This window comes from Phocoena sinus, chromosome 7, assembly GCF_008692025.1.
Source record: "Phocoena sinus isolate mPhoSin1 chromosome 7, mPhoSin1.pri, whole genome shotgun sequence".
NCBI lineage: Eukaryota > Metazoa > Chordata > Mammalia > Artiodactyla > Phocoenidae > Phocoena > Phocoena sinus.
In genome coordinates, this window is record NC_045769.1 from 64,300,849 (window position 1) to 64,322,482 (window position 21,634).

At 40.6% G+C, this 21,634-nt stretch overlaps 1 protein-coding gene across 3 annotated transcripts in view; it reads right to left on the bottom strand.

Annotated features, from left to right (window-relative positions):
* Positions 1-21,634, bottom strand: part of CERS6 (ceramide synthase 6) — a 328,740-nt gene that overhangs the window by 72,282 nt on the left and 234,824 nt on the right. For all 3 annotated transcript variants that reach the window (XM_032636504.1, XM_032636505.1, XM_032636506.1), the window contains exons 5-6: positions 11,237-11,287; positions 8,672-8,764 (exon numbers count right to left, since the gene is read on the bottom strand). In XM_032636504.1, coding sequence (XP_032492395.1) covers positions 8,672-8,764; positions 11,237-11,287 — 144 coding nt within the window. The remainder of the gene's footprint in view (positions 1-8,671; positions 8,765-11,236; positions 11,288-21,634) is intronic.

Below are 21,634 nucleotides of genomic sequence, written 5' to 3' on the forward strand. Positions count from 1 at the left end.
TGGTGGCTTACTAAAATGAACTGCCTCTTCTTCCCTTCTTTGATTCTGAAGTCACTGTAGTGAGAAAGAAACAGGACAGAGGACCCAGAGATCTGCCTCGGAAGAAACCTAAGCTTTGAGGGCAGGATATTGCTACTCCAGTCACAAGTGGACACACAGAACACTTTGGTGCCTCTGTGAAAGAGAGGTTAAGTGGCCTGCCTGCCTGTGTCTGCAAGTAGCAGCACTGGGGTTACACAGAGAGAATTCTACATCATCCTCCATCCCTCTCGGGATGTTCAGATGTCATCTGGCATGATTTTAGCTTTTCAAGCAAAGAAAAGAGATGCTGATACAATCTGAGGCACTACCCGAGAGTCATCTCCTTAGGAGAGACTTAAAAATAATCTAGATGAGCAGTTCTCAAATGTTTTGGTCTCAGGAGTCTTTTATATTCTTAAAAATTATTGAGGACACCAGAAAGTGTTCGTTTATGTGGGTCATATCTATCGGTATTTACCACATTGGATATGGAAACTGAGAAATTCAAAAAACATGTAAAACACATTTATTCATTAATTTTAAATGAAGTTCATTATATGTTAATTAACATATTTACAAAAATATTTTCCAAAATTAAAAAAAAAATCGTGAGAAGAGTAGCCTTGTTTTACATGATTGCAAATCTCTTTGATGTCTGACTCATGTTGGATTCTCATCACTGCATATATATTCAATATGTTTCCCTGTTATTTTGGTTAAAGTATATAAAGAAAATCTGGTATCACACAGTTGGAAAAGGGAGAAGTACCTTAACAGTCTTTTCAGATAGTTATGGATATTCTTTCTTGATACTGTACCAAAACTCGACAAGAGGGATATTCTTAAAGGTTAGTTGCAATGTGGAATTGAAAACTGTATCAATAAACTTTTCACATTCTATTACATAAAATCCTTTGGTCTGTCTTGACCTTCAAGTGGATCTTTCACTCAGGCATGATTTTGGAGCATCATGCATTGTCACTTGGAAAATACTGGCTCACGGAGTTAATGAAACAGATTGTCACATAGCATTTTAAAAATCACATTTACTAATATCGCTATCAATCTCATGAGAAAAGTCTTTAAGTGTTGAGACGCTATCAAGGTCTTGCTGTTGGACATAAGCTTTTCTAAAAATCTAATTTTTTTCTTGAAAGCTTGAGTTGACAACAAATAATGTCAATGGTTTTACTTGAAACAACCTTGAAAAGTTCACTTTGCGCTTTTCAAGAATGTGTCTACCAAATACACAAGTTGGAATAAACATAGTTTGTCATTCTTTCAAGTAAAAATGAGATTCTTTGGGGGAAAAAAGCAGCTAGTACGTCCCTCAGTGCAAACCACTAACTACACGTGATTTTTCTTGAGCACACTGTACAGTGTTCTGCCACAGAAGCTCTTTTATGCCTCCTTCCCATTTCATCACACAAAATAATTTTTAAAATGTATACTCAAGAATAGAGATTAATCAAATTAACACTTTTTACTGCTTCAACAAGAGCGTTCTCAAGTGAAACTGACATTTTTTTTTCTTCCTGCAAGCACACGGCAGTGAGGAACACAAAACTACCCATACTGTTTGGTGCCGCTGCTAGCAGTTTTGCCGTTACTTTAGCACGATTAGTGCAAATTTCAATGCAGTAAGAAAGGCAAATGACATCCTAGTATTATTATGAAGTCAGTTTTAATGTTGCAGATCTCCTGAAAGGGTCTCAGAAATCTCCAGGTGTCTGCAGACCACACTTTGAGAACTGCTATATAGACAAATGATTTCCAAAAATTGTTCTAGGAGATGATAATCAGCCAGCTTATTAATGATAGCTGCACAGTCAGGATAAGCTAGGTTATGAGGCAAAAAGAAAGCCCTTAAAATCTCAGTGGTTTATACCAAAGGCCTGTTTCTTATTTACTACCTGTTACCAATTGGCTGGACAAAGGGCACTCTGTTTATCACCATCACTTAGGGACCCAGACTGATGGAGCAGCCTCCATCTCAAATGTTACCAATCGCTGTACTAGAGGGGAAAAGAGACGCTAGTGGGTCTCACACCAGCAATTACATTACATTACTGACTGGAGTCAGTTCTGCTTACAGCCTACCGGTCACATGGCCCCATCCAACCACAAGAAGGGGCAAGGCTGAGTACAGTCCTCCATGTGCCTGAGAGTAGAGGGCTGGCAATATCTGGTGAATCGTATTAATGATTACAGCTAACAGCTGACATACATGGTGCATTTGCTATGTGCCAAGCACTGTTTCAACAACATGTGTCACTTATTTATGCTCTCAACACTCCCATGAGGTCAGTTATATGAACTCTATTCTTTGGATCAGGACACAAAGGTACAGAGAGGGAAAGTAACTTGCTGAAGGTCACACCAAATTAGAAGTGGTGCTGGGCAGGTAGATGGACTCCAGAGCCCATGATTTTACCCTCTAAGAAGCCATATTACCCATAATTTTTCCCCAGGCTAGAACAAAATGAGAGAAATAAAAACTTTTTCATAATGATAAATGGAAAGGATTGTCCTTTATTACAAGGTGCCTTTTCTCCTTTAAAATATTAACATGTTCTTTCTTTTATGAATTGATGGGTAAGTGGTAGGTACTTTTAAAATTTCCTTACTAGGAAAAGTAAAAGGTTGGCAACCTTAAGTTAGTCCCTTTTCCTAATTAATTTTCTTCACTTGAATTGACCAAAAATACGAAAATTTGTGAGCACTAGTTTGGGAGGTTTTTTGATTTGTTTCTGGTCTTAGCAACCCAATTTTGGTCATTATGTGCTAGGTACTGCTCTGAGCTCTGTCAAGCATTGTACTAGATGGTTTCATGGACATTGTTTTATTTAATTCTATGCCATACTGCTTCCTTATTAAATGATTAAAACATGCATTTTTTTTTTTTTTTTTACCCTAAAGCTAATTGAAGCAGGGAAGATCTGGAGCATGGCAGGCCCTCAAAAGGCAGCTGAAGCGCTCATAGCAATGAACACCGGTTATTTTCTATGCAAGTTACTAAAGAGCAAACACAAGCCTGTCAATAAGTTTCTTGCTAAACTTAATCATCATCTTCTCTCTCTGTTAGGGATCTTTTATGAGATGTAGATTTTCTCTCAGGTTAAAGACCAAAAGAGCAACAAGCTGATTTCACCAGCTGGGCCCTGGAACTCAGCCATAGATGATTTCCTGCAAAGGACCCCGAACACGAGCACTGGCCAAGGACCCAGGCCATCAAGCCCAACAGCAGCTTAGTTAAAAGGGACACAGGGCTTGGATACAAGCAAGCTGTTCTGAGCTCCATCACAGTCATATTTATTAGCTTCCATTAGAAAACGTAGATGTACGGGAGAAATACTCATGGTAAACAGGTGATAAAAGACAGAATCTTAATAAATATTAAGCCTTGGGAAATAAAAGGTGATTCAAACAATATTGAATCCCAAGAATATACCTATTGTTTTTGAATAAGGTACCTTAACTATTTCTTTTTACAAAAGAAGGAAGGAAGAAAGGAAGGGAAGGAAGGAGAGGAATGGACAGAAAAAAGAAGTAAAAAGTAAGGAAGGAAGGAAAAATCTTCAAAGATATATATATATACCTTGGTGGCATATAATAGAATACTTAAATTTTAAGTCCATTATATTAAATGACTACATCTTAGCTAGTCCCTTCCCTCTGTGGAGATTAACAGTATGTATATCATCACTGACCAAATAAGTACCAACCCTGGAAATGATCAAGAGAGACAGTGCATTCTGTCACCACAGGGATGAAAGTTTTCCAATCATTTTTTTTTTTTACATCTTTATTGGAGTATAATTGCTTTACAATGATGTGTTAGTTTCTGCTCCATAACAAAGCGAATCAGCCATACATATACACATGTTCCCATATCTCTTCCCTCTTGTGTCTCCCTCCCTCCCACCCTCCCTATTCCACCATCATTTTTAAACTCCAGATTCTATTTGGAAACAGAGCAATTAAAAGAAAAAAAAAAGATGGCAATACTAGGACGTTTCTAGAGGGGAAGAGTTTGTGAATATAAAAGCCATTTTTAGAAAGACTCATGAACCAATTAAGTCACTAAGAGTTATTTCTGAACTTCATATTTTAAGGTACTGATTCTAACAGCTGGAGGCGTGCATTTGGATCAAACGTTTATGAATTCTGGTGGCTATTTGAAAATGGCTGTTCAAGTTCATTGTCATTTAATAGGGCAACTGTAGAAATATTTTTATAACCTTTCTTTTTTTTTTTTTTGCGGTACGCAGGCCTCTCACCGTTGTGGCCTCTCCCATTGTGGAGCACAGGCTCCGGACGCACAGGCTCCGGACGCGCAGGCTCAGCGGCCATGGCTCATGGGCCCAGCCACTCCGCGGCATGTGGGATCTTCCCAGACCAGGGCATGAACCCGTGTCCCCTGCATCGGCAGGCGGACTCTCAACCACTGCGCCACCAGGGAAGCCCCCCCTATAACCTTTCTATTTAACAACCCTACGGATAGCCTTCAGAAGTTGATTTCCATGCTCTGTTGTCAATGGATGTCTTCAAACATCTCTATTCTATAATTAGGAGGCGGGCTGTTTTTAGAGGGTGAGGGTTTAGTTAACAGTTGCAACACAGAAGGTGGGGATGTATTTGGCAGGAGAATGTACCATAAATCCTCGCTGATGGCTGGAATGGCAGGTCCTCTGGGTGGGAGGGCAGTGAGGAGGGAACCACCAGGGACCTGCAGTGGCAGTCAGCAAGATGCGAAGGAGAAAAGCAAGGGCTACAACTCATTAATGAGAGGTGGCAACAGAGGAGAAGGCCTTCCTTATTAAAACCTGTGTGGAGTAACAAGCATGTACGGTAGTAGCCAAATTCCCATTTTGGGCAAGAAACAAGAATAAGCCAGCTGCACCATGAACCTGCAAAGGTACTCGGACCAAGGGAAGAAGGGAGGGGTGCCAGATGGCTACAATAAGCTATTAGCGTTGACCAGGAAAACGTATGTATAATTAATTTATAAACACTGACAATATGTACAGGCCTAAATCAATTCCATGGACCTCACTGCAAAAATGCCCCTTTTTGAAGGCCTTCTCTACACTGATGCAAGGTAAGTTAAAGCCATAGAAAATTATACGCTTCGACCCTCGAAAATAATCCACTTATAGTAACTATTAAGAAGATGGTCATTTGGCTTAAAATAACAAAGCCTCTATGAGTCCTCGTGGCTCAGTGAAAAGACACAGTAAATGCATGTTAGGAAGCTCAAGCAAGCAGAAGGGGCTTGGTGACTTTTGGTGCAGCAACGGCTCCCTAGGACTAGGCTCTTGGGGGCCCAGTAACAGTCAGTTTTGCCTTCATTAATCTCTTTGACTTGAGATGGCATCCCTAATTCTCATTGAGCAAAAGAGGAACTAATAAAATGGCAAAGAACTGCAGAAGGCCTACTATCTCTAATGGCAGGAGCATGGCCAGGCAACACAACGCAAGAATTGTGGACAATATCTCATCTATGAGTGAATCATGGACCTTCGCTTGGTAAACTTGGGCTCTGATTCCCACATTGCACAACCTTGAAAATTTTGCATAAGTTCATCGGACATCAGTTTTCCCAACTACAAGACCAGAAGAATAGTCAAACCTCCTTCTTTGTTATACAACTGTTTTCTGTGACTACCTGGAAAAAAATGCTCCTCAAAAGAAAATACAATCTGTATTCTTCAGCCTTAAAAAGGAAGGAAATTCTGACACATGCTACAACACGATGAATAAGACATTATGCTAAGTGAAATACCTCAGTCACAAAAGGACACATATACAGTGTGACTCCACTTAAATAAGGTACGCAGAGTCGTCAGATTCATAGAGACAGAAAGTAGAATGGTGGTCGCCAGGAGTAGAGATTGGGTTAGGAGGGAATGGGGAACTGTTGATTAATGGGTACAGAGTTTCAGTTTTACAAGATGAAAGGGGTTCTGGAAACTGGTTGCACAACAGCACGAATGTGTGTAACACTACACACTTAAAAATGGTTAAGATGGTAAATTTTATGTTTTGCATTTTTCCCACAACTAAAGATTTCAAAAATAAATAAATAAATAAAATGCACAATGGGCCTGGCACAGTGGAGACCATCAGTCTACAAGTATTGACCACAGGAATGAACAAGGCTCCTCATATAAGAGAGACGAGATCTAATTGGCATATCATCACTAAAGGATCTTTAAACGTTTTGAGGAATGGACCCAGAGCATTTGGTGCAATGAGTGAGGGAACCACAAATTATGTGTGTCAATGAGTTATCTGCTATGCCTAAGCCTTAGCTCTTGCAGGGACCGCCCACTTCTGAGAATCAGGTGACATATACCACATTAAGACCATGCTGTCAGGAAAGACAGCCTTTTGCCAACCAAGTAAGCCACTGCCATAGGAGAGTGGCAGGAGCGTACCTGGGGAGGCGATGCAGGTACTAGGGCTGTAGACTCCTAAATGCTTTTCAGCTGCCACATGGATATTTTACAATTTGGCAGATTACCCATCTAACCAAGAAATGGAATGTTATAGTATTGCACTCTATCACAATGCACAGTCCCGTTTGCAAAGGAGCCTGGGAGATATCCATGAGTAAGGGAGAAGACATTCTGATGAGTCCCTTTATGCATTCACCCTAAACTTACTGAGCCCCACCATAAGCAGGTGCATTGACAGTCACAAGAGACACAAAGATGAACATATCCTGCTCTTTGCCCTCCAAGTCTGGTGAAGGGAGAGAGGCAGGTCACCATACCATTAAAAAGTACAATATGGTAAGTATTGGGCACTGGCAAACTAAACACAGAGGAAGAAGTGGTCAAAAACCATGGGAATGAAGAAGGCTTCAAAGAAGAGACGGCTTTGGGGTTTGGTCTGGTCTAGGAGGAAGGGGAATAGAGTAGATTCTAGCCACAGGCAAGGTCTTGTAAAAAACAAAGATGTTATGGAAATAAATGTGTTTGAACGATGGTGAGAAGATGTCTGTAACTAAGACATGTGTGTGTGTCAAAAGAGGGAGAGAAGGGTGGGCGATAAAACTAGAGAGGTGGGTTTGAATCGTGGTGACAACCCTGAATATCACTCCAAGTAGTTTGGCTTTGACTTAAGGTTTGAGAAACATAACTCTTAGATGGCAGGAAGACAAGGATGACTATTCAGATAGGAGTGCCATTTAAGAGGCCGTTGTAACAGATTAAGCCAAAGTAAAAAGGACTCTAAACGTGTCAGTGGTACTAAGGAAGTAGGTACAAGGAGAGCGAAGGAAAACGTCTAGCTTACATGACTGCCTGTGATAAAGATTACTGGAGGAAGAACAAGACTAGGACAAGATGATGTGTTCGGTCGGGAGCACTTTGTAAGGTTCAGTCTCCTCATTCATAAAAGGAAAATAAATAATAAGTGATAATAAAAGGAAAATAAATAAATAATAAGTGATCAGTTATTACTTATTATTACTTATAAATAATAAGTAATAACAAGTGATCAGTCTTCGGGCGGTTGTGAGGATTAAATGATAAAATAACAAGAAGAACACAATACTATCACTTATGATTAGATGTGCGGAAGTGTGGACCCAGAGAGGATTTGGGACAGGAGAGAACCATTTGGGAGTTATTGGTATAGAAGTTATGGTGACAGTGCTGGAGGGTATGAACCTGGATCACCCAGGGAGATGATGTCCTGTAATCCAGGACCAGACCCTGGTGCACGCAAGTATGCAGAGCACGGGGCACTGGGATGGAGACCAGCAAAGATGACTTGAAGGAATGATCCAAATATGGGAACCTGGAGAAAATAGCTTCACGGAAAAAAAAAAAAAAGTGAATAGCCAAAAGTGCCAATTCTGCCCAGAAGCTGGTAGGATGAGAACTAGAATGAGTGGGTCTAACACTTAAGAGGTCAAGAGTACCCTCAGCAAAAGCTATTCCAGCGGAGGGGAGGGGTGAAAACCAGACCACAGTTCGCTTAGGAATGCTGTGTTTTCCTAATGTATTTTGACATTAGATAACTCTGTAATTGGGGAAATCTTCATTCTATAGGGCTGGAACACTGAGATTTTACTCTCTCCCCAGGAGCTACAGATACAATTTTTCTTCTTTTTTTTTCTTGCGGTACGCGGGCCTCTCACCGTTGCGGCCTCTCCCGTTGCAAAGCACAGGCTCCGGACGCGCAGGCTCAGCGGCCATGGCTCACGGGCCCAGCCGCTCCGCGGCATGTGGGATCCTCCCGGACCGGGGCACAAACCTGTGTCCCCTGCATCGGCAGGCGGACTCTCAACCACTGCACCACCAGGGAAGCCCCCAATTTTTCTTCTTTAATTTGGAGAACAAAGGGACTTGTGAATCAGACTGAGAGGAAATTAATGCTGTTAACATTCACTGTTATACTTTTTCATGGAGAAAAGAACACTAGGTTTGGTGGGGGGGCGGAGAGTGAAGAGACAATGGGAATAAAATATAAAACAGCACAAACAAAAGTAGAGAATTTTCTGTAATAATGCCGAAAGTTGTACTAATGCAGTACTGATGGGAGAACAGAAGTGAGTGCCTTTGAGACTCTATATCCATCTGCCTAGGGCCATGAAAGACACCTGTTTACAAGCCCTTTACAACACACCCACTCTTACCTTTCTTTTGATATCAGTGAACTGGGAAAACATTAAAGACCAATAAAACGACAGCTCCAGGATATAATAGTAGTGAAGGTCAGGCGTGAGTGGCTGAGGATCAAAGAGAAAAAGGCAAGATTAATAATTAATAGGAAACCAAATCTGTGTGTCAAACATCTCAAGCTCAGTACTGAAAAGTGACATTGTCTTACGCCTCCACAAATTCTGGCCCCATTCTCTCTGTGGATAAGGGAGCTTTGAAGGACGCCTATAATCCACAGCTTGATGTCATTAGCTTTGTTTCATCTCCAACTAAAAAAGTATCAATCAGTATGAACATTTGGCATTGGTACCCGATTCACCACTCATTTTAACAATTGCACTTTTGGTACTTAGACATGAGTCTCTAAAGATTCCTTTAGGCAACCTGCAAAAAAAATTCTAACATATACACAGAAAGAGTAACTCTGGACAACTCCTGTGAGATTCCACAGCACAGGGACCAGGGAAGGTGAAAGAAACTGGAGTACTATATGGGTCACTGAGACATAGTTTCAAATTCTGCCTTAATTGGAGCTTTCTTTTCTTTAGGAAATGTTCTGTACGTTGTAAATATTAAAAAAAAAAAGATAATTCAAAAACATTTATTAAAAGGTCAGGGGGACAAGGAAGCTGCTAAGAGATACTAGACTAGGCGCCCAGCCAGGGAATCTGAGTTTGAGTCCCCACTCCACAGCTTAAGTAGGGCCTTCATTTACTTATTGGAAAATGGAGGTAACACCTGCTCTACCTGCCTCACAGGTCCAGGAATAGGGAGAAGCTCAGGGAAGCAGTGGAAGTCAGTAATATTTATTTTGCACATAAATCCATAAAAACAAAACAGAGTTTTAAAAAACCATTTTTGATGAGTTGTTTTTAATTGTTTCATTGGGTTGTAATGAAACAACTTGCTTTCCCAGAATGAATGAAACACCTTTGAAACTCATTACATGAATACGTCCACACCACTGCACACAAGGTGTTGAAACTGAAATGCTCTGTAAACCAATAGCAGCATAATAAGTGACTTTCGCAAGAAGTCAGCAATCACTTAACTACCAACTCTAAGCATGGACATCAAGAAAAACAGTTGTCCCCCTCATTCATCTTTGTCGACAAAACACACGAGGACAGGATCCTCTCCACTCAGTATACCATTGAAGGGCACAAAGAGAGGGGTAAATGACAATATTCCAAGTATTTAAGATAGTAAACAGCAGTTGGGCCTGTGAATTACAATTGTGTACAGTAAGTCATTGCTTTCAACGTTGCTTTAGTCTTGATCAGATAGCCCTGGAATGTTCAGCTCTCTCTGACCATGTCATGTTGCTGACTTAGTCTTTCTTAATTTGAATACACTACATGAAAGAGATGGAAATGCAAACTGGAATCCCCATTTCAACATGTCCCTAGCCTTGAACCTACCCGAGGGGTAGCCAACACCAGACCCTACCCACTATTGCAACACTGTGTGTAATAGAGAACTTGCAGGGCACACCTGCTCCCATTAACTCTGTCAGACCAAACGCATCTAAAAAGACAACCCAAAGAATCCCAAACTCAAAAATCCAAATTGCTTATCACAATGTCCATCTCTTTATCACTAAAATACCTGGTTGTATTTGTTTCTCTTAAATAATATATCCCAAATGAACTAGAAATTCTAGAAGTATTTCAGCAAGAAATTTCGAGAACAGTCCCAGCTTTAATATTCAAATAGTAACTGAGCTAGGGACCACAACACATGCTAATATTACTGAATTCATGGACAGAGGCAAAGGTATGCCTGTGGGCAGGGATCTGAAATGCTCCCTGTCTGGGATATGATTTTAATCTCATTTTCAATGATGTTATTTTTGTCTACATGTAATGGGACAAGCCCATTTTTCTGAGTTCAAGGAAATAGTGCTTTATTTACAGCTTTAGAGGCTGCTCCTAAGCCACAGAGTGAACCAAACTCAGCACGCCAGCTCCAGCTCCTCCCTTGAGCTCTGCCCGCTAGCTGCCGAGACAGGCCAGGGCTGTTATCCGGTCCTGAGTGACCCAAAGCAGACTGGCTGTTAGAAAAGGAATTATCCGGGCTTCCCTGGTGGCGCAGTGGTTGAGAGTCCGCCTGCCGATGCAGGGGACATGGGTTCGTGCCCCGGTCCAGGAAGATCCCACGTGCTGCGGAGCGGCTGGGCCCGTGAGCCATGGCCGCTGAGCCTGCGCGTCTGGAGCCTGTGCTCCGCAACGGGAGAGGCCACAACAGTGAGAGGCCCGCGTACCCCCCCCAAAAAAAGAAAAGGAATTATCCACCTACTGAAGTGATTGTATCTTAATCTCCAGCAAACGCACCTTCCACACTTCCTCCATCTGCTCAAGCTTTGATTCTAACACAAACTACCTCTCTCACTAGGCTGTGTCCACCATCAAGCAGCAGGGGGTACGGCAGAGGGTAAGCAAAGTGGCTGCCCAACCCGCTGGGACCTGCCTGAAACCATGGCGCTGACCTAAGAAAGGTACTTTACATGCGTAAAAACCCAGATGGTAATGTGTCCTTACCTGATAGGGGTAGTTGTACCAGCAGTGTCTTGTATTCCACAGCCAGGGGGTCTGAAAAACATGACAAAGAAACACATTTCACATGTTTTGGAAAAGCGGGAGAAGGGATGTTTATGACAGGTTCTGGCCCCCCCCAGTATTTGGGGATTTCAACAAACTACCTGTGTGAGAACTGAAGGACTCAGTATAATTAGGAATAGGAGAGCAAAGCCATGAGGATTCCATCATACATTCTCTCTGGGTAATCTTCTAAACTCAACCGGCAGTATTTCAGGCCACTTCCGGGATAGAGTCCTAGCTGGTGTTTTTTTATATTTTGCTGGTCCTGTAGACACATCCCTGCTAGGTAACCAGCCTCAACAGCAGAGCCCTTCAAGTGTCTCACCAAGACCAGCTGCAAATGATCGATTTATTCTCAATAAACAATGCTGACAGTTGGTGCAAATCTCCTTGAAACTCCTCCAACTCAATGTTTACAAAGCAACATTATTAATCAATTGTTTCACGCATTGAGTGGGGGTCAACAGCAGGCAGGTACTCTTATTTCAGTAGGACAGCTCTTACTAATTCCAGTTCTGAGGGAATTAACCCAGTACACCCCACGCTCGGACTCATGGTCAAGGTCTTTCGAAGACAAAACAATCTTTCTTAATTTAACGGCAATCACTTGCCTTACCACCTTGTAAAATCAGAGAGAACATCTAAGTATACACACAGATTCCAAACATCTGTAATAAACAGGGAGGGGTTGGTATGGATTTGAATAGAGAGCTGAACCATCCCATAATACCAGCACAAACTTTCTCATATTTCTGTATTAACTTTATCATTCTTTTTGCATTCCTGATCTATAGCTATCAGCACTTGGTGGTATACATCTATACACATTTGATACACATCAGTATGTTTCTAACTATTAAGAAACATAATCTATCATTACTACAATCTGTGTTTCTATATCTCAAAATGATAATACTGTCATTGAGAGTTAAATGTCAGATATATTTGTACTGACCTAACCTCCGTATCTCGTCCCAGGCCCTGTAAGATCAAAAGTTGCTGCCTCTGCAGTAGGATAATGTAGTTGTCTCTCTGAAAGCCACAGAGATATCCTTCCACCCCCCATGGTCCTCATCAGCCCTGCACCCATGCGGATGAAGAAGTGGAGGATATTAGCTAGTATTAGTTGAGCCCTCCCTATGACCATACACTTTTTATGAGGGTTTTCCTTCATGATCTGTTATTTATTTAACCAATTAAAAAGCTGTTTCTCTTTAGATTGTCCCATATACTTTTAAAGGATCTCACATGTATGAACTCATTTAAACCTTACAGTAACTAGTAGTAGTATTTGCCTCATTTTACAGAAGGGTAAACTGAGGCCCTGAGTCCGTAATTAACCATCCAGGTTAATTAGCGAGGCAGGGTCAGAGCTGGAAATCAAACTCAGACTGTCTGGTCTCAAAGCCAAACATAGCCACTGTGACCCTAACTTTGAGTCTGATAAAAACTGAACCAGGACTCAGTTTAGGGAGCCAGGTTGAAATAAAAAGCCATGCCATGCCCTAAACCTAATGATGTCCAGGGATCTTTACAGTCCCCCTTCATTCAAGCACTCCTGATTCTCCTTCCATTTTTCCTGCTTTCGCCATTTACTACCTGTGCTACGCTGTACGTATCACGTAATCTCTCTGCACTTAACGTCCTTGGTGCCTGAGTTGTTATCTGTCTGTGTCCTCCATTTCTCATGTCCATGACACTGAGGTTTATGAGTGACCGACCTCCAGGGTGATGGTGAGGATCAAATGAGAGAGCGTGTATAAAAATGCTGCAGATGGGGCTTCCCTGGTGGCGCAGTGGTTGAGAGTCCGCCTGCCAATGCAGGGGACGCGGGTTCGTGCTCCGGTCCGGGAGGATCCCACATGCTGCGAAGCGGCTGGACCCGTGAGCCATGGCCGCTGAGCCTGCGCGTCCGGAGCTTGGGCTCCGCAACGGGAGAGGCCACAACAGTGAGAGGCCCGCGTACAGCAAAAAAAAAAAAAAAAAAAATGCTGCATTGGCTTCAGAAGCTTAATCGGTTATTGACTTATATAAACGACATATGTCCGTTGAGGAAGATATAGAAAATATTGAAAATAATAAAAAGAAAAATAATTTGAATTCTCATCACTATTAACATTTATTTTAATGTACAGCCCATTTGGGGCCTTTTTTTCTATATAATATAGATATACATGCAGATATGGATAGATTTTTTTTTTTGCGGTACGCGGGCCTCTCACTGTTGTGGTCTCTCCCATTGCGGAGCACAAGCTCCGGACGCGCAGGCTCAGCGGCCATGGCTCACGGGCCCAGCCGCTCCGCAGCATGTGGGATCTTCCCGGACCGGGGCACGAACCCGTGTCCCCTGCATCGGCAGGCGGACTTTCAACCACTGAGCCACCAGGGAAGCCCTATACGCATTATTTTTAAATGTGGGCACAACATAGCAAAATCTACTTTAGAGTACAAATGTTAGTTATTACCTTCCTCTCTGATAAAATTGTTTACTATCTCTACAATTAGCTGAAAGTCCCTGAGGAAAACGTATGTCATATTCTTACGTTTATCCCTCCAGGATGAGACACTCAAATTGACAGTTCAGCTTTCATTACTGAATGCTAATGAGAAGGAATGCAGAATGAAATGCAACACCTATAAAAAGCCTCGTAGTCTTTTTTCTGAATGCATCAGTCCCAAGCCCACAGGGCATGTGCGTGCTTGCCTCTAAAGACACAGCAGAAATCTCTTCCAATACAGTCATCCTTCCCATCACAGGCAGGAGAGCAAAGGTACGACTCCCAGTGACCCAGGAAAATCCATCATTTAGAGCTTCCCTTCCTCTGTGAGCTTCTTGGCTCCTTGGTTTTCTTCTAACACCCAGGCTTTTCCCTGAATGCATCAGATGTGCATCACCTAGACATGCTTGTATCATGTGCAGAAACCCGACTGACCTCCAGAAGCAGTGGGTGAGTCTTTGTCTCTCAGTGGGTCCCGCCCACTTGAAGCAGGAGCAAAGAACACTGAGAACTTGATGGGGCTACCAAGGCCATAGCTCAGCCTGCAAGCTTGTTTGCCAAACATTTAAGTAAGCACTTTCACATACTTATTTCACAATGCGTGTTCACATATACTTCCTACTTTGACAATACTAGATATTAATATCATCTTCTATGTGCTACATTTTTCTAGGATCTCATGTTATGGCTCCCAAAACTCTTTGAGACAGAACAAACACCATCTTTCCCAATTTACAGATGAGAAGACAAGTCCATGAAATGGTGATTCTCCTAATTTCTAACAGCTCAGCACTAACATATGAATCTGGACTGGGTGCTTATATTTAATGCAGTAGGTATAGCATCTTTAGTTTCAACTGATACCATAAACCTACTGCTTTTTAAATCAGTTTTTCCAGATACCTTTTTAAGAATCATTTCCATGTTCATTTGATATCAAAATCTGTATAGGTAGTAACATAATTAAGAACATAAAAAGCTGCAATATTTAGATGTCAAGAATAATGGTTACAAAAAAATACACTGAAAACCCTCATTTTAGAAGGATGGGCCTAGCATCTTCCTACATAATTAGAGAAAAGCTCTGTACCTAGGACAGTGCAAGGTGATTCAAGCACGTCTTCTGAAAATAGAAATGCCTTTTTTACAGGGCATTACAATATCAGGAGACATTATCAACATTGGAAAATCCCCAAACCCAATGATTCTCAAATCTTGGCATTTCAATAACTTAAGATTCACTTTATTCTCCCTCAGACATATACAGTTAAATAATGATATGAAGCACGTTACAGATTTTACAGTATTTTATACATATTATCTCATTTAATTCTCATAGCAACATTGTAAGTGCTCAAGATAACATAGCGTGCAGGTACCATAAAAGACAAAGAATATGCTGCTTTGGAGGCTCCTTAAACTATTAAAACACAGGATCTGATTCAGTAGGTCTGGCTTGGGGCTGAGAGTCTACATTTTTAACAAGCTTCAAGGTGATGCTTGTACCCTGGACCACATTTTGAGTAGTAAGGTGCTAGAGGAAAGTAAGGAGGGTGATCCAACTTGGTACTTACCAGGTGTAAGGCACCTTGCTAGGCACTTTGTTATAATATTTCACAATTCACTGTTAGGTGAATAAATTAACAAATTATTTCTAATCTTTAAAATAGCCAAATTTGAAGCAGAAATTGTTAGTAAAACACTATTTAGCTGGAGACAATGCTTCTCAACCAACTTCTGTGATTGCTAGAACCACACATCTAAGCTCTGGTGGAAGAGATGTGAGCAGAATTGACACATGGATGCTGCCCCTAAAAGTAAATGTGAATGAGCTGTTCTCACCTTTTCTCCATTCCCACTGGAGGGAGATAATAAGAGCTGGAGCTGTCATCTTTCACCCTGGGATGGAAGTTTCTGTTGAAGTTGATGTTGGAGGCCTCCTACTAGCCCTGGTCTGCTTACCTCTGGATTATATGTGTGACACAGATAAATTCCTATCATCCTCTCATATCTAAACTACTGTGTTGTCATATATATATATATATATATATATATATATATATATATATACATACACACATATACAGTAGTATAGCCTGTATTCTCATTAACAGAGTCATCCCTAGGTATTCTCGGGGGATTGGTTCCAGGACCACCCCATGGATTCCAAAATCCAAGGATGCTCAAGTCCCTTATATAAAATGGCATGAACAGTCAGCTCTCTATATCCACGGGTTCTTGCATCCGTGGATACAGAGGGCCGACTGTATATGCATCAAGGTAAGTATGATTATTTTATAGACAAAAAGCAATCTCAAAGAGGTACCATAACTAACTGAAGGCTACCCAGCTGGTAAGTAGAAAAGCTGGGACACAAACTCAGGCCAGCCAGATTCTTCCATTATAACTTCCCAAGGTACTCTGTATGTACAAAGAATGCATAATGAAAGAAAATCATGGATATTTGATTTATCCATAACTAAGAATCATTAATTGAGCTATTACCTAAAAATACTGAATTTTCGGGTTAGAAAGGACCTCCAAATCCTGCTTAAGCTACAAAAGAAATCACATGTCCCAGATGGCTAGCCATGCCTCTCACTGTTAAAGAGTTCCATGATTATAGGTCATTCACAAGATCCCTCAGATTTACTTCCTACTTTTTTCTTTTTTTGGTCAACAGAAATTATACCAAGTTTTTTTGTTGTTTTAGCATCTGCTATGGACTGAATTCACGTATTCAAGCCCTAAACCCTCAACGTGACTGTATTTAGAGACAGGGCCTTTAGGAGATAATTAAGGTTAGATGAGGCCATAAGGATAGGGCCCTAAACCGATAGGATTGGTGGCTTTATAAGAAGAGGAAGTGAGAGAGTGCTTTCTATCTTCACATGCTCAGAGGAAAGGCCACGTGAAGACTGCAGTGATCAGGAAGAGAGGCAAGCTAGGAAGAGAGTTCTCACTGAAAACCGAACCTTGCCAGACCTCGATCTGGAAATTCCAACCTCCTGAATGGTGAGAAGTAAGTTTCTGTTGTTTCAGCCACATAGTCTATGGCATTTTGCTTTGGCAGTCCAAGCTGACTAACACAGCATTGTAAGACAACTCTCTATAAATGGTACTTAAAAGCTCTTAAGGTACACATCAACTAATTTCAATTTAAGAAGACTTACAAAACATCTGAACAAGACTAAGACAGACAGTAACAGAGTGGATACAAAATGACTTCTAACACTCTCAATTTAAATCACAGTGTATAATGGGATTTTTCATGATACAGTATATGCACATCTGCTCCCAGACACATCACGTGAGACACAACTTGGCCACAAGCACATCCATCAATAACACAGTGTCCCAGGGGAGGCTTCTGAGGCTCTTCTCACCCTGAGCAAACCGAACCCCAGCACCAGGATGGAGGTCAGATGTGCTGCTGGAGGTCACCGAGCAGTCATCATTTGCCTTTGGACCAAACGCATAAGACTTGAGTGCTATGTATTCTGTGTTTTTTTTTTTAAAGTAGAGAAGTCTTTTTTTTTTTTTTAAGTGTCAGTAAATGTGTTTTTTTTTTTTTTATCAGGTTGCTTCCTTTATCAGTTGTTCTGTAGAGGTTTCATAGTGGACAGAACTAGCAGAAATAGATCAGGTCTGATCATTTCACTTCACCATCTGGAATAAGATAGGCTTGGTCTTATTTTATTGTTTTTAAGTTCCATTTGATATACTTCTTAAAAATAATAGTTAAAAAACAACAAATGTACCTTTCAGTTTCCATGCCACCTATCATGATGATGGATCAATCATCTGACATCCAGAAGGCCTTGTCCAAGCCCACAGAACGTACAACACTAAGGGTGAATCCTGATGTAGACTATGGACTTTGGGTGATTATGATATGTCAGTGTAGGTTCATCAGTTGTGACAAATGTACCGCTTTGGTGGTGGATTTGATGGTGGGAGAGAATATGCATGTGTGGGGACAGGGGTACATGGGAAATCTCTGTACCTCAATTTTTCTATGAACATAAAACTGCTCAAAAAAAAAAATGGAAGTCTTAAAAATCAAGGCTAACTCAGATCACTGACATTTATCATGTCACTGTGAACTAAAGGAATAATTGAGTTCAAAGCAAAAGACCAGACAAAAGGATGCTCAGTTAACCAGGCAAGTGTTAAATAATTAAACAGAAATATAAATACATATACACACCTTTTTTCCCTCAAGAATCAGTAGGTACCTACAGCCGAACGAATAGTAGTTTCTTTGAATTAATATTTTGATTTAACAAAAGAACATGAATCATATAAAGTATTAAAAGCATTTTGTTGCCTCATCAAAAATGTGAAAAATGTGTGGGACTTTACCTGAAGTCAGCATCTTAGAAGCAAACTTTCATCTTTCACTATTTCCATCCAAACTCCTACATGGCTTTCATAAAGCCCAGGTGTGACAACTAACAGTGAAGGAATACAGTCTAAGAGACATACTGGCCTCTGAATAGTTTAGGTATGAAATACATAGAGCCTTGGATTATGTTTTTAAATGCCAGAAAGCTAGATCCCTGAACTACTCTGAAACTTCTTTCACTGAAACTACTCTGAAAACACTTTCACTGAGTTATACTTAAATCTTATATCTTTGGTTTATATTGAAGATTTATTGTAAGAAATAAACATGAGAAAAATGTTTCCTTGTCTGCAATGAGTTTATATTGGAAAGGTTACCACTAGGTAACTACTAAATTCAAATACATAAATTCAAATGATATTTTTCCTTTTAAATTTAGCCCAGGGGGGAAAAATACTTCCCTTCGGGAATGCTTTGTATGTTTCCTGTTACCCCATTATCTTTTTACCATGGTTTTGGGAAGCTGAGATCTAATTCTGAAGCTCAGTCACTGCAGTTATGACTGTCTTAACATTTTTGCTTATTTTTGTGTAACTTTTTGATGGTAATATCTATATTAACAATTTTATTACATAAACATTGCAAATTCTTTTTAGAAATGTTGAATTGTATGATTTCAATGAATATAAATCAAATCCATTCAAAATGATAATCTACAGTTTTCATTTAATACATATTGCTAAGTAACTCATAATGGAAAGAAATACTTTGTGCTTTGTGAGTTTAAAAACTGATCAATAAATTGTATTTGGTGGTACAGATGAACCGGTTTGCAAGGCAGAGGCTGAGACACAGATGTAGAGAACAAATGTATGGGCACCAACGGGGGAAAGCCATGGGGGGGTGGGGGGGGGATGAATTGGGAGATTGGGATTGACATGTATACACTGATGTGTATAAAATTGATGACTAATAAGGACCCGCTGTATAAAAAAATAAATAAAATAAAATTTAAAAATTAGAAAAAAACTAATATTAAACTTTCTTTGGGTTATTTGTATGGAAATATGTTAATATAAATGTTAAAAAAAAATTGTATTTGGGATGAAAAGAATGAAGCCAGAAGTCTCTGACAGCCTGAAGACGCGGCTGGTCAGTGATGAGTAGACTAGAACGCTCCCCAGCATGCAAGGGGTACACTTTCCTCCTTTCCTGGGCCAGTAGATATGCGACTGTAAATCTACAAAGCAGAGTGGTGACCCCTCCCTAGAGGCCCTTGGCATCTGCATTAGCTTTGAAAGCTCTTGTGATGTGCAAATGTAATTTAGACTTGACCCCATCCATGGCATTATATAAAGATAGCAGCTTTTCATATTGATCAGACTTTAAAACAGATGCTAGTCCTCAGGACCCAGTCAAGTATGTGCCTTCAGCACATTCAGCAATCAATTTAGAAAGTAATTTGCAGATCTGCCAAGCATACAAAAAATAGAAGGAGTTCCTCAGAGATGGGCTCTAAGCTCAAAGGGTCTCTCTGTAGGCTTCATCATACAACCAAAGAGAAAAGAAATCTAAGTGGCATTTCCATGCCTTTTAAAACCTTCCAGCCAGTGGTTCCCAACTTTTTCTGCCTTTGCTCAGCTGAGGGACTCCACGTATACCTCACAGTAACTATGGCTGTGATTCTCAAGAGTCTGGGGAACAGGAAGCTTAAAAAGGCACGTCTCTCATTGATTCAGATGTGTGCTCTCCTCCAGGCCAGTGAGAATCACTGCAAAGTAGAATGGACAGATTAATTCCATGTTTAGAATAGAAATTAGGGATAAAGGAACCAGATGACGAAAAGAGAAGATGAAAGAAAATGAGGTGGAAAGACCTATAGAGAAAGGAAAATGGTGAGAATGTCAACACAGGGAGTGGGTTAGCTGCGGGAGAGACATGTAGAGAGGGAGGCCAGTGCAGAATGTGGGAATGAAGCCAATTAGAGTGCCTACTGTGAACAAAGAAGAACAAAAGAGTGCTGCTCACCACCCACTGAATTGTGACCTACTGCAGTCACCCACCGACACAGTACAACCCTGAGAGGAATTCAGGATGGAAACAGGATGAGGTGCTCTGTGCTTTGAGTAAACAGACCCCGTGGATAGTTAGATGGATATCTCAGGAAGAATTTCAATGACTCCAGATTCTTGCATCTTCCCATACATAAACACTAAAATAATTAACTTGAGATGTCTATTCTTTGTGATTAGTAATAATCTTTTATGAAGATGTATGCTTGACAGCATGTATTTCCTAGCCAAAAAAAAAAAATCATATATAAACTGGGTCCTCCCACCTCTTTGGAGCAGTTCCTCAGAGCTATCTCCCAGGCTATAGTCCTCAGTAAGGCCCTGAATAAACTTAACCTCAAAACTCTTACGCTGTGTGTTTTTCTTTAAGTCGACACTATTAAGGAGCACAAAATTAGTCAAAAGATCATTTAAGGCAACAATTTATAACATACGACAAAGGACTAAGATCTCTAATATGTAAAGAGTCCACAAACATTGATTTAAATATTTAAACATCCGATCAGAAAAATAGGGAGAAGATACAAACAGGGAACGCATCAAACAAAAGAATATGTGACCAAAAATATATGTAAAAATTACAGGTTAAAACGAGACAGAATTTTTAACCTGGTCTGGCAAATATCTGAAGAGGTTAATACCCAGGGGTTAGCAGTGTATAGGGAAACCAACACTGCAAATTGGAATAAGCTTTCTAAAAAGTTATTTGATCTTTAAAATCTGCACATCCTTTAATCCAGCATTTATTGTAAAAAAAAAAAAAATTAGACTCAGAGTAAAGACATTTGTATGTGGAGTTCCATTGCAATTCCTTTTCTAGTAATGAAAAATTGAAATAAATCTAATTGTTCAATAATATTGAACATTGGCACGTTCTTAGTTGGGATTCTGTGGGAGCAGACTCTGAGACTTGGGTGCTGGCTGGGTATTTGAGAGGTGACTCCAGGAAACAGAACTGGGAAAATGGAGAAAGTGAGATGGATGAAGGAGAAAATCCAATATGGTTTTCAGAAATGAGCTGGTTATTGCACCTCAATTCCACTGAGGACCTCTGCAGAATTACAGAGCATGTATCTTATAACCGTCCCAACACAGGACGGGGAGCTGCAGCATTTATCCACCAACTCTCATACCCCACTGGTGAGGTTCCAGTATTAACGCCTCCATATGCCTAGGTTGTACCTTCCTGTGTCTAGGTAGCATTTGCAGCTCTGGAGAAAGCAGAGCAAAGATGTGGCACAGCTTATATCTGATGTGGAACACTGTCAAAAGTGCATGGAACTGTCCACTACAGCCATGCGAATATCAGATGGGCTAAGGGGACGTAACTAGCATATTCATACTTTCAGTTAAAATCAAGTTACAAGTAGAATATACAGTGTGCCTTACGTTTAAAGTAGATATATATTTAGACACACAC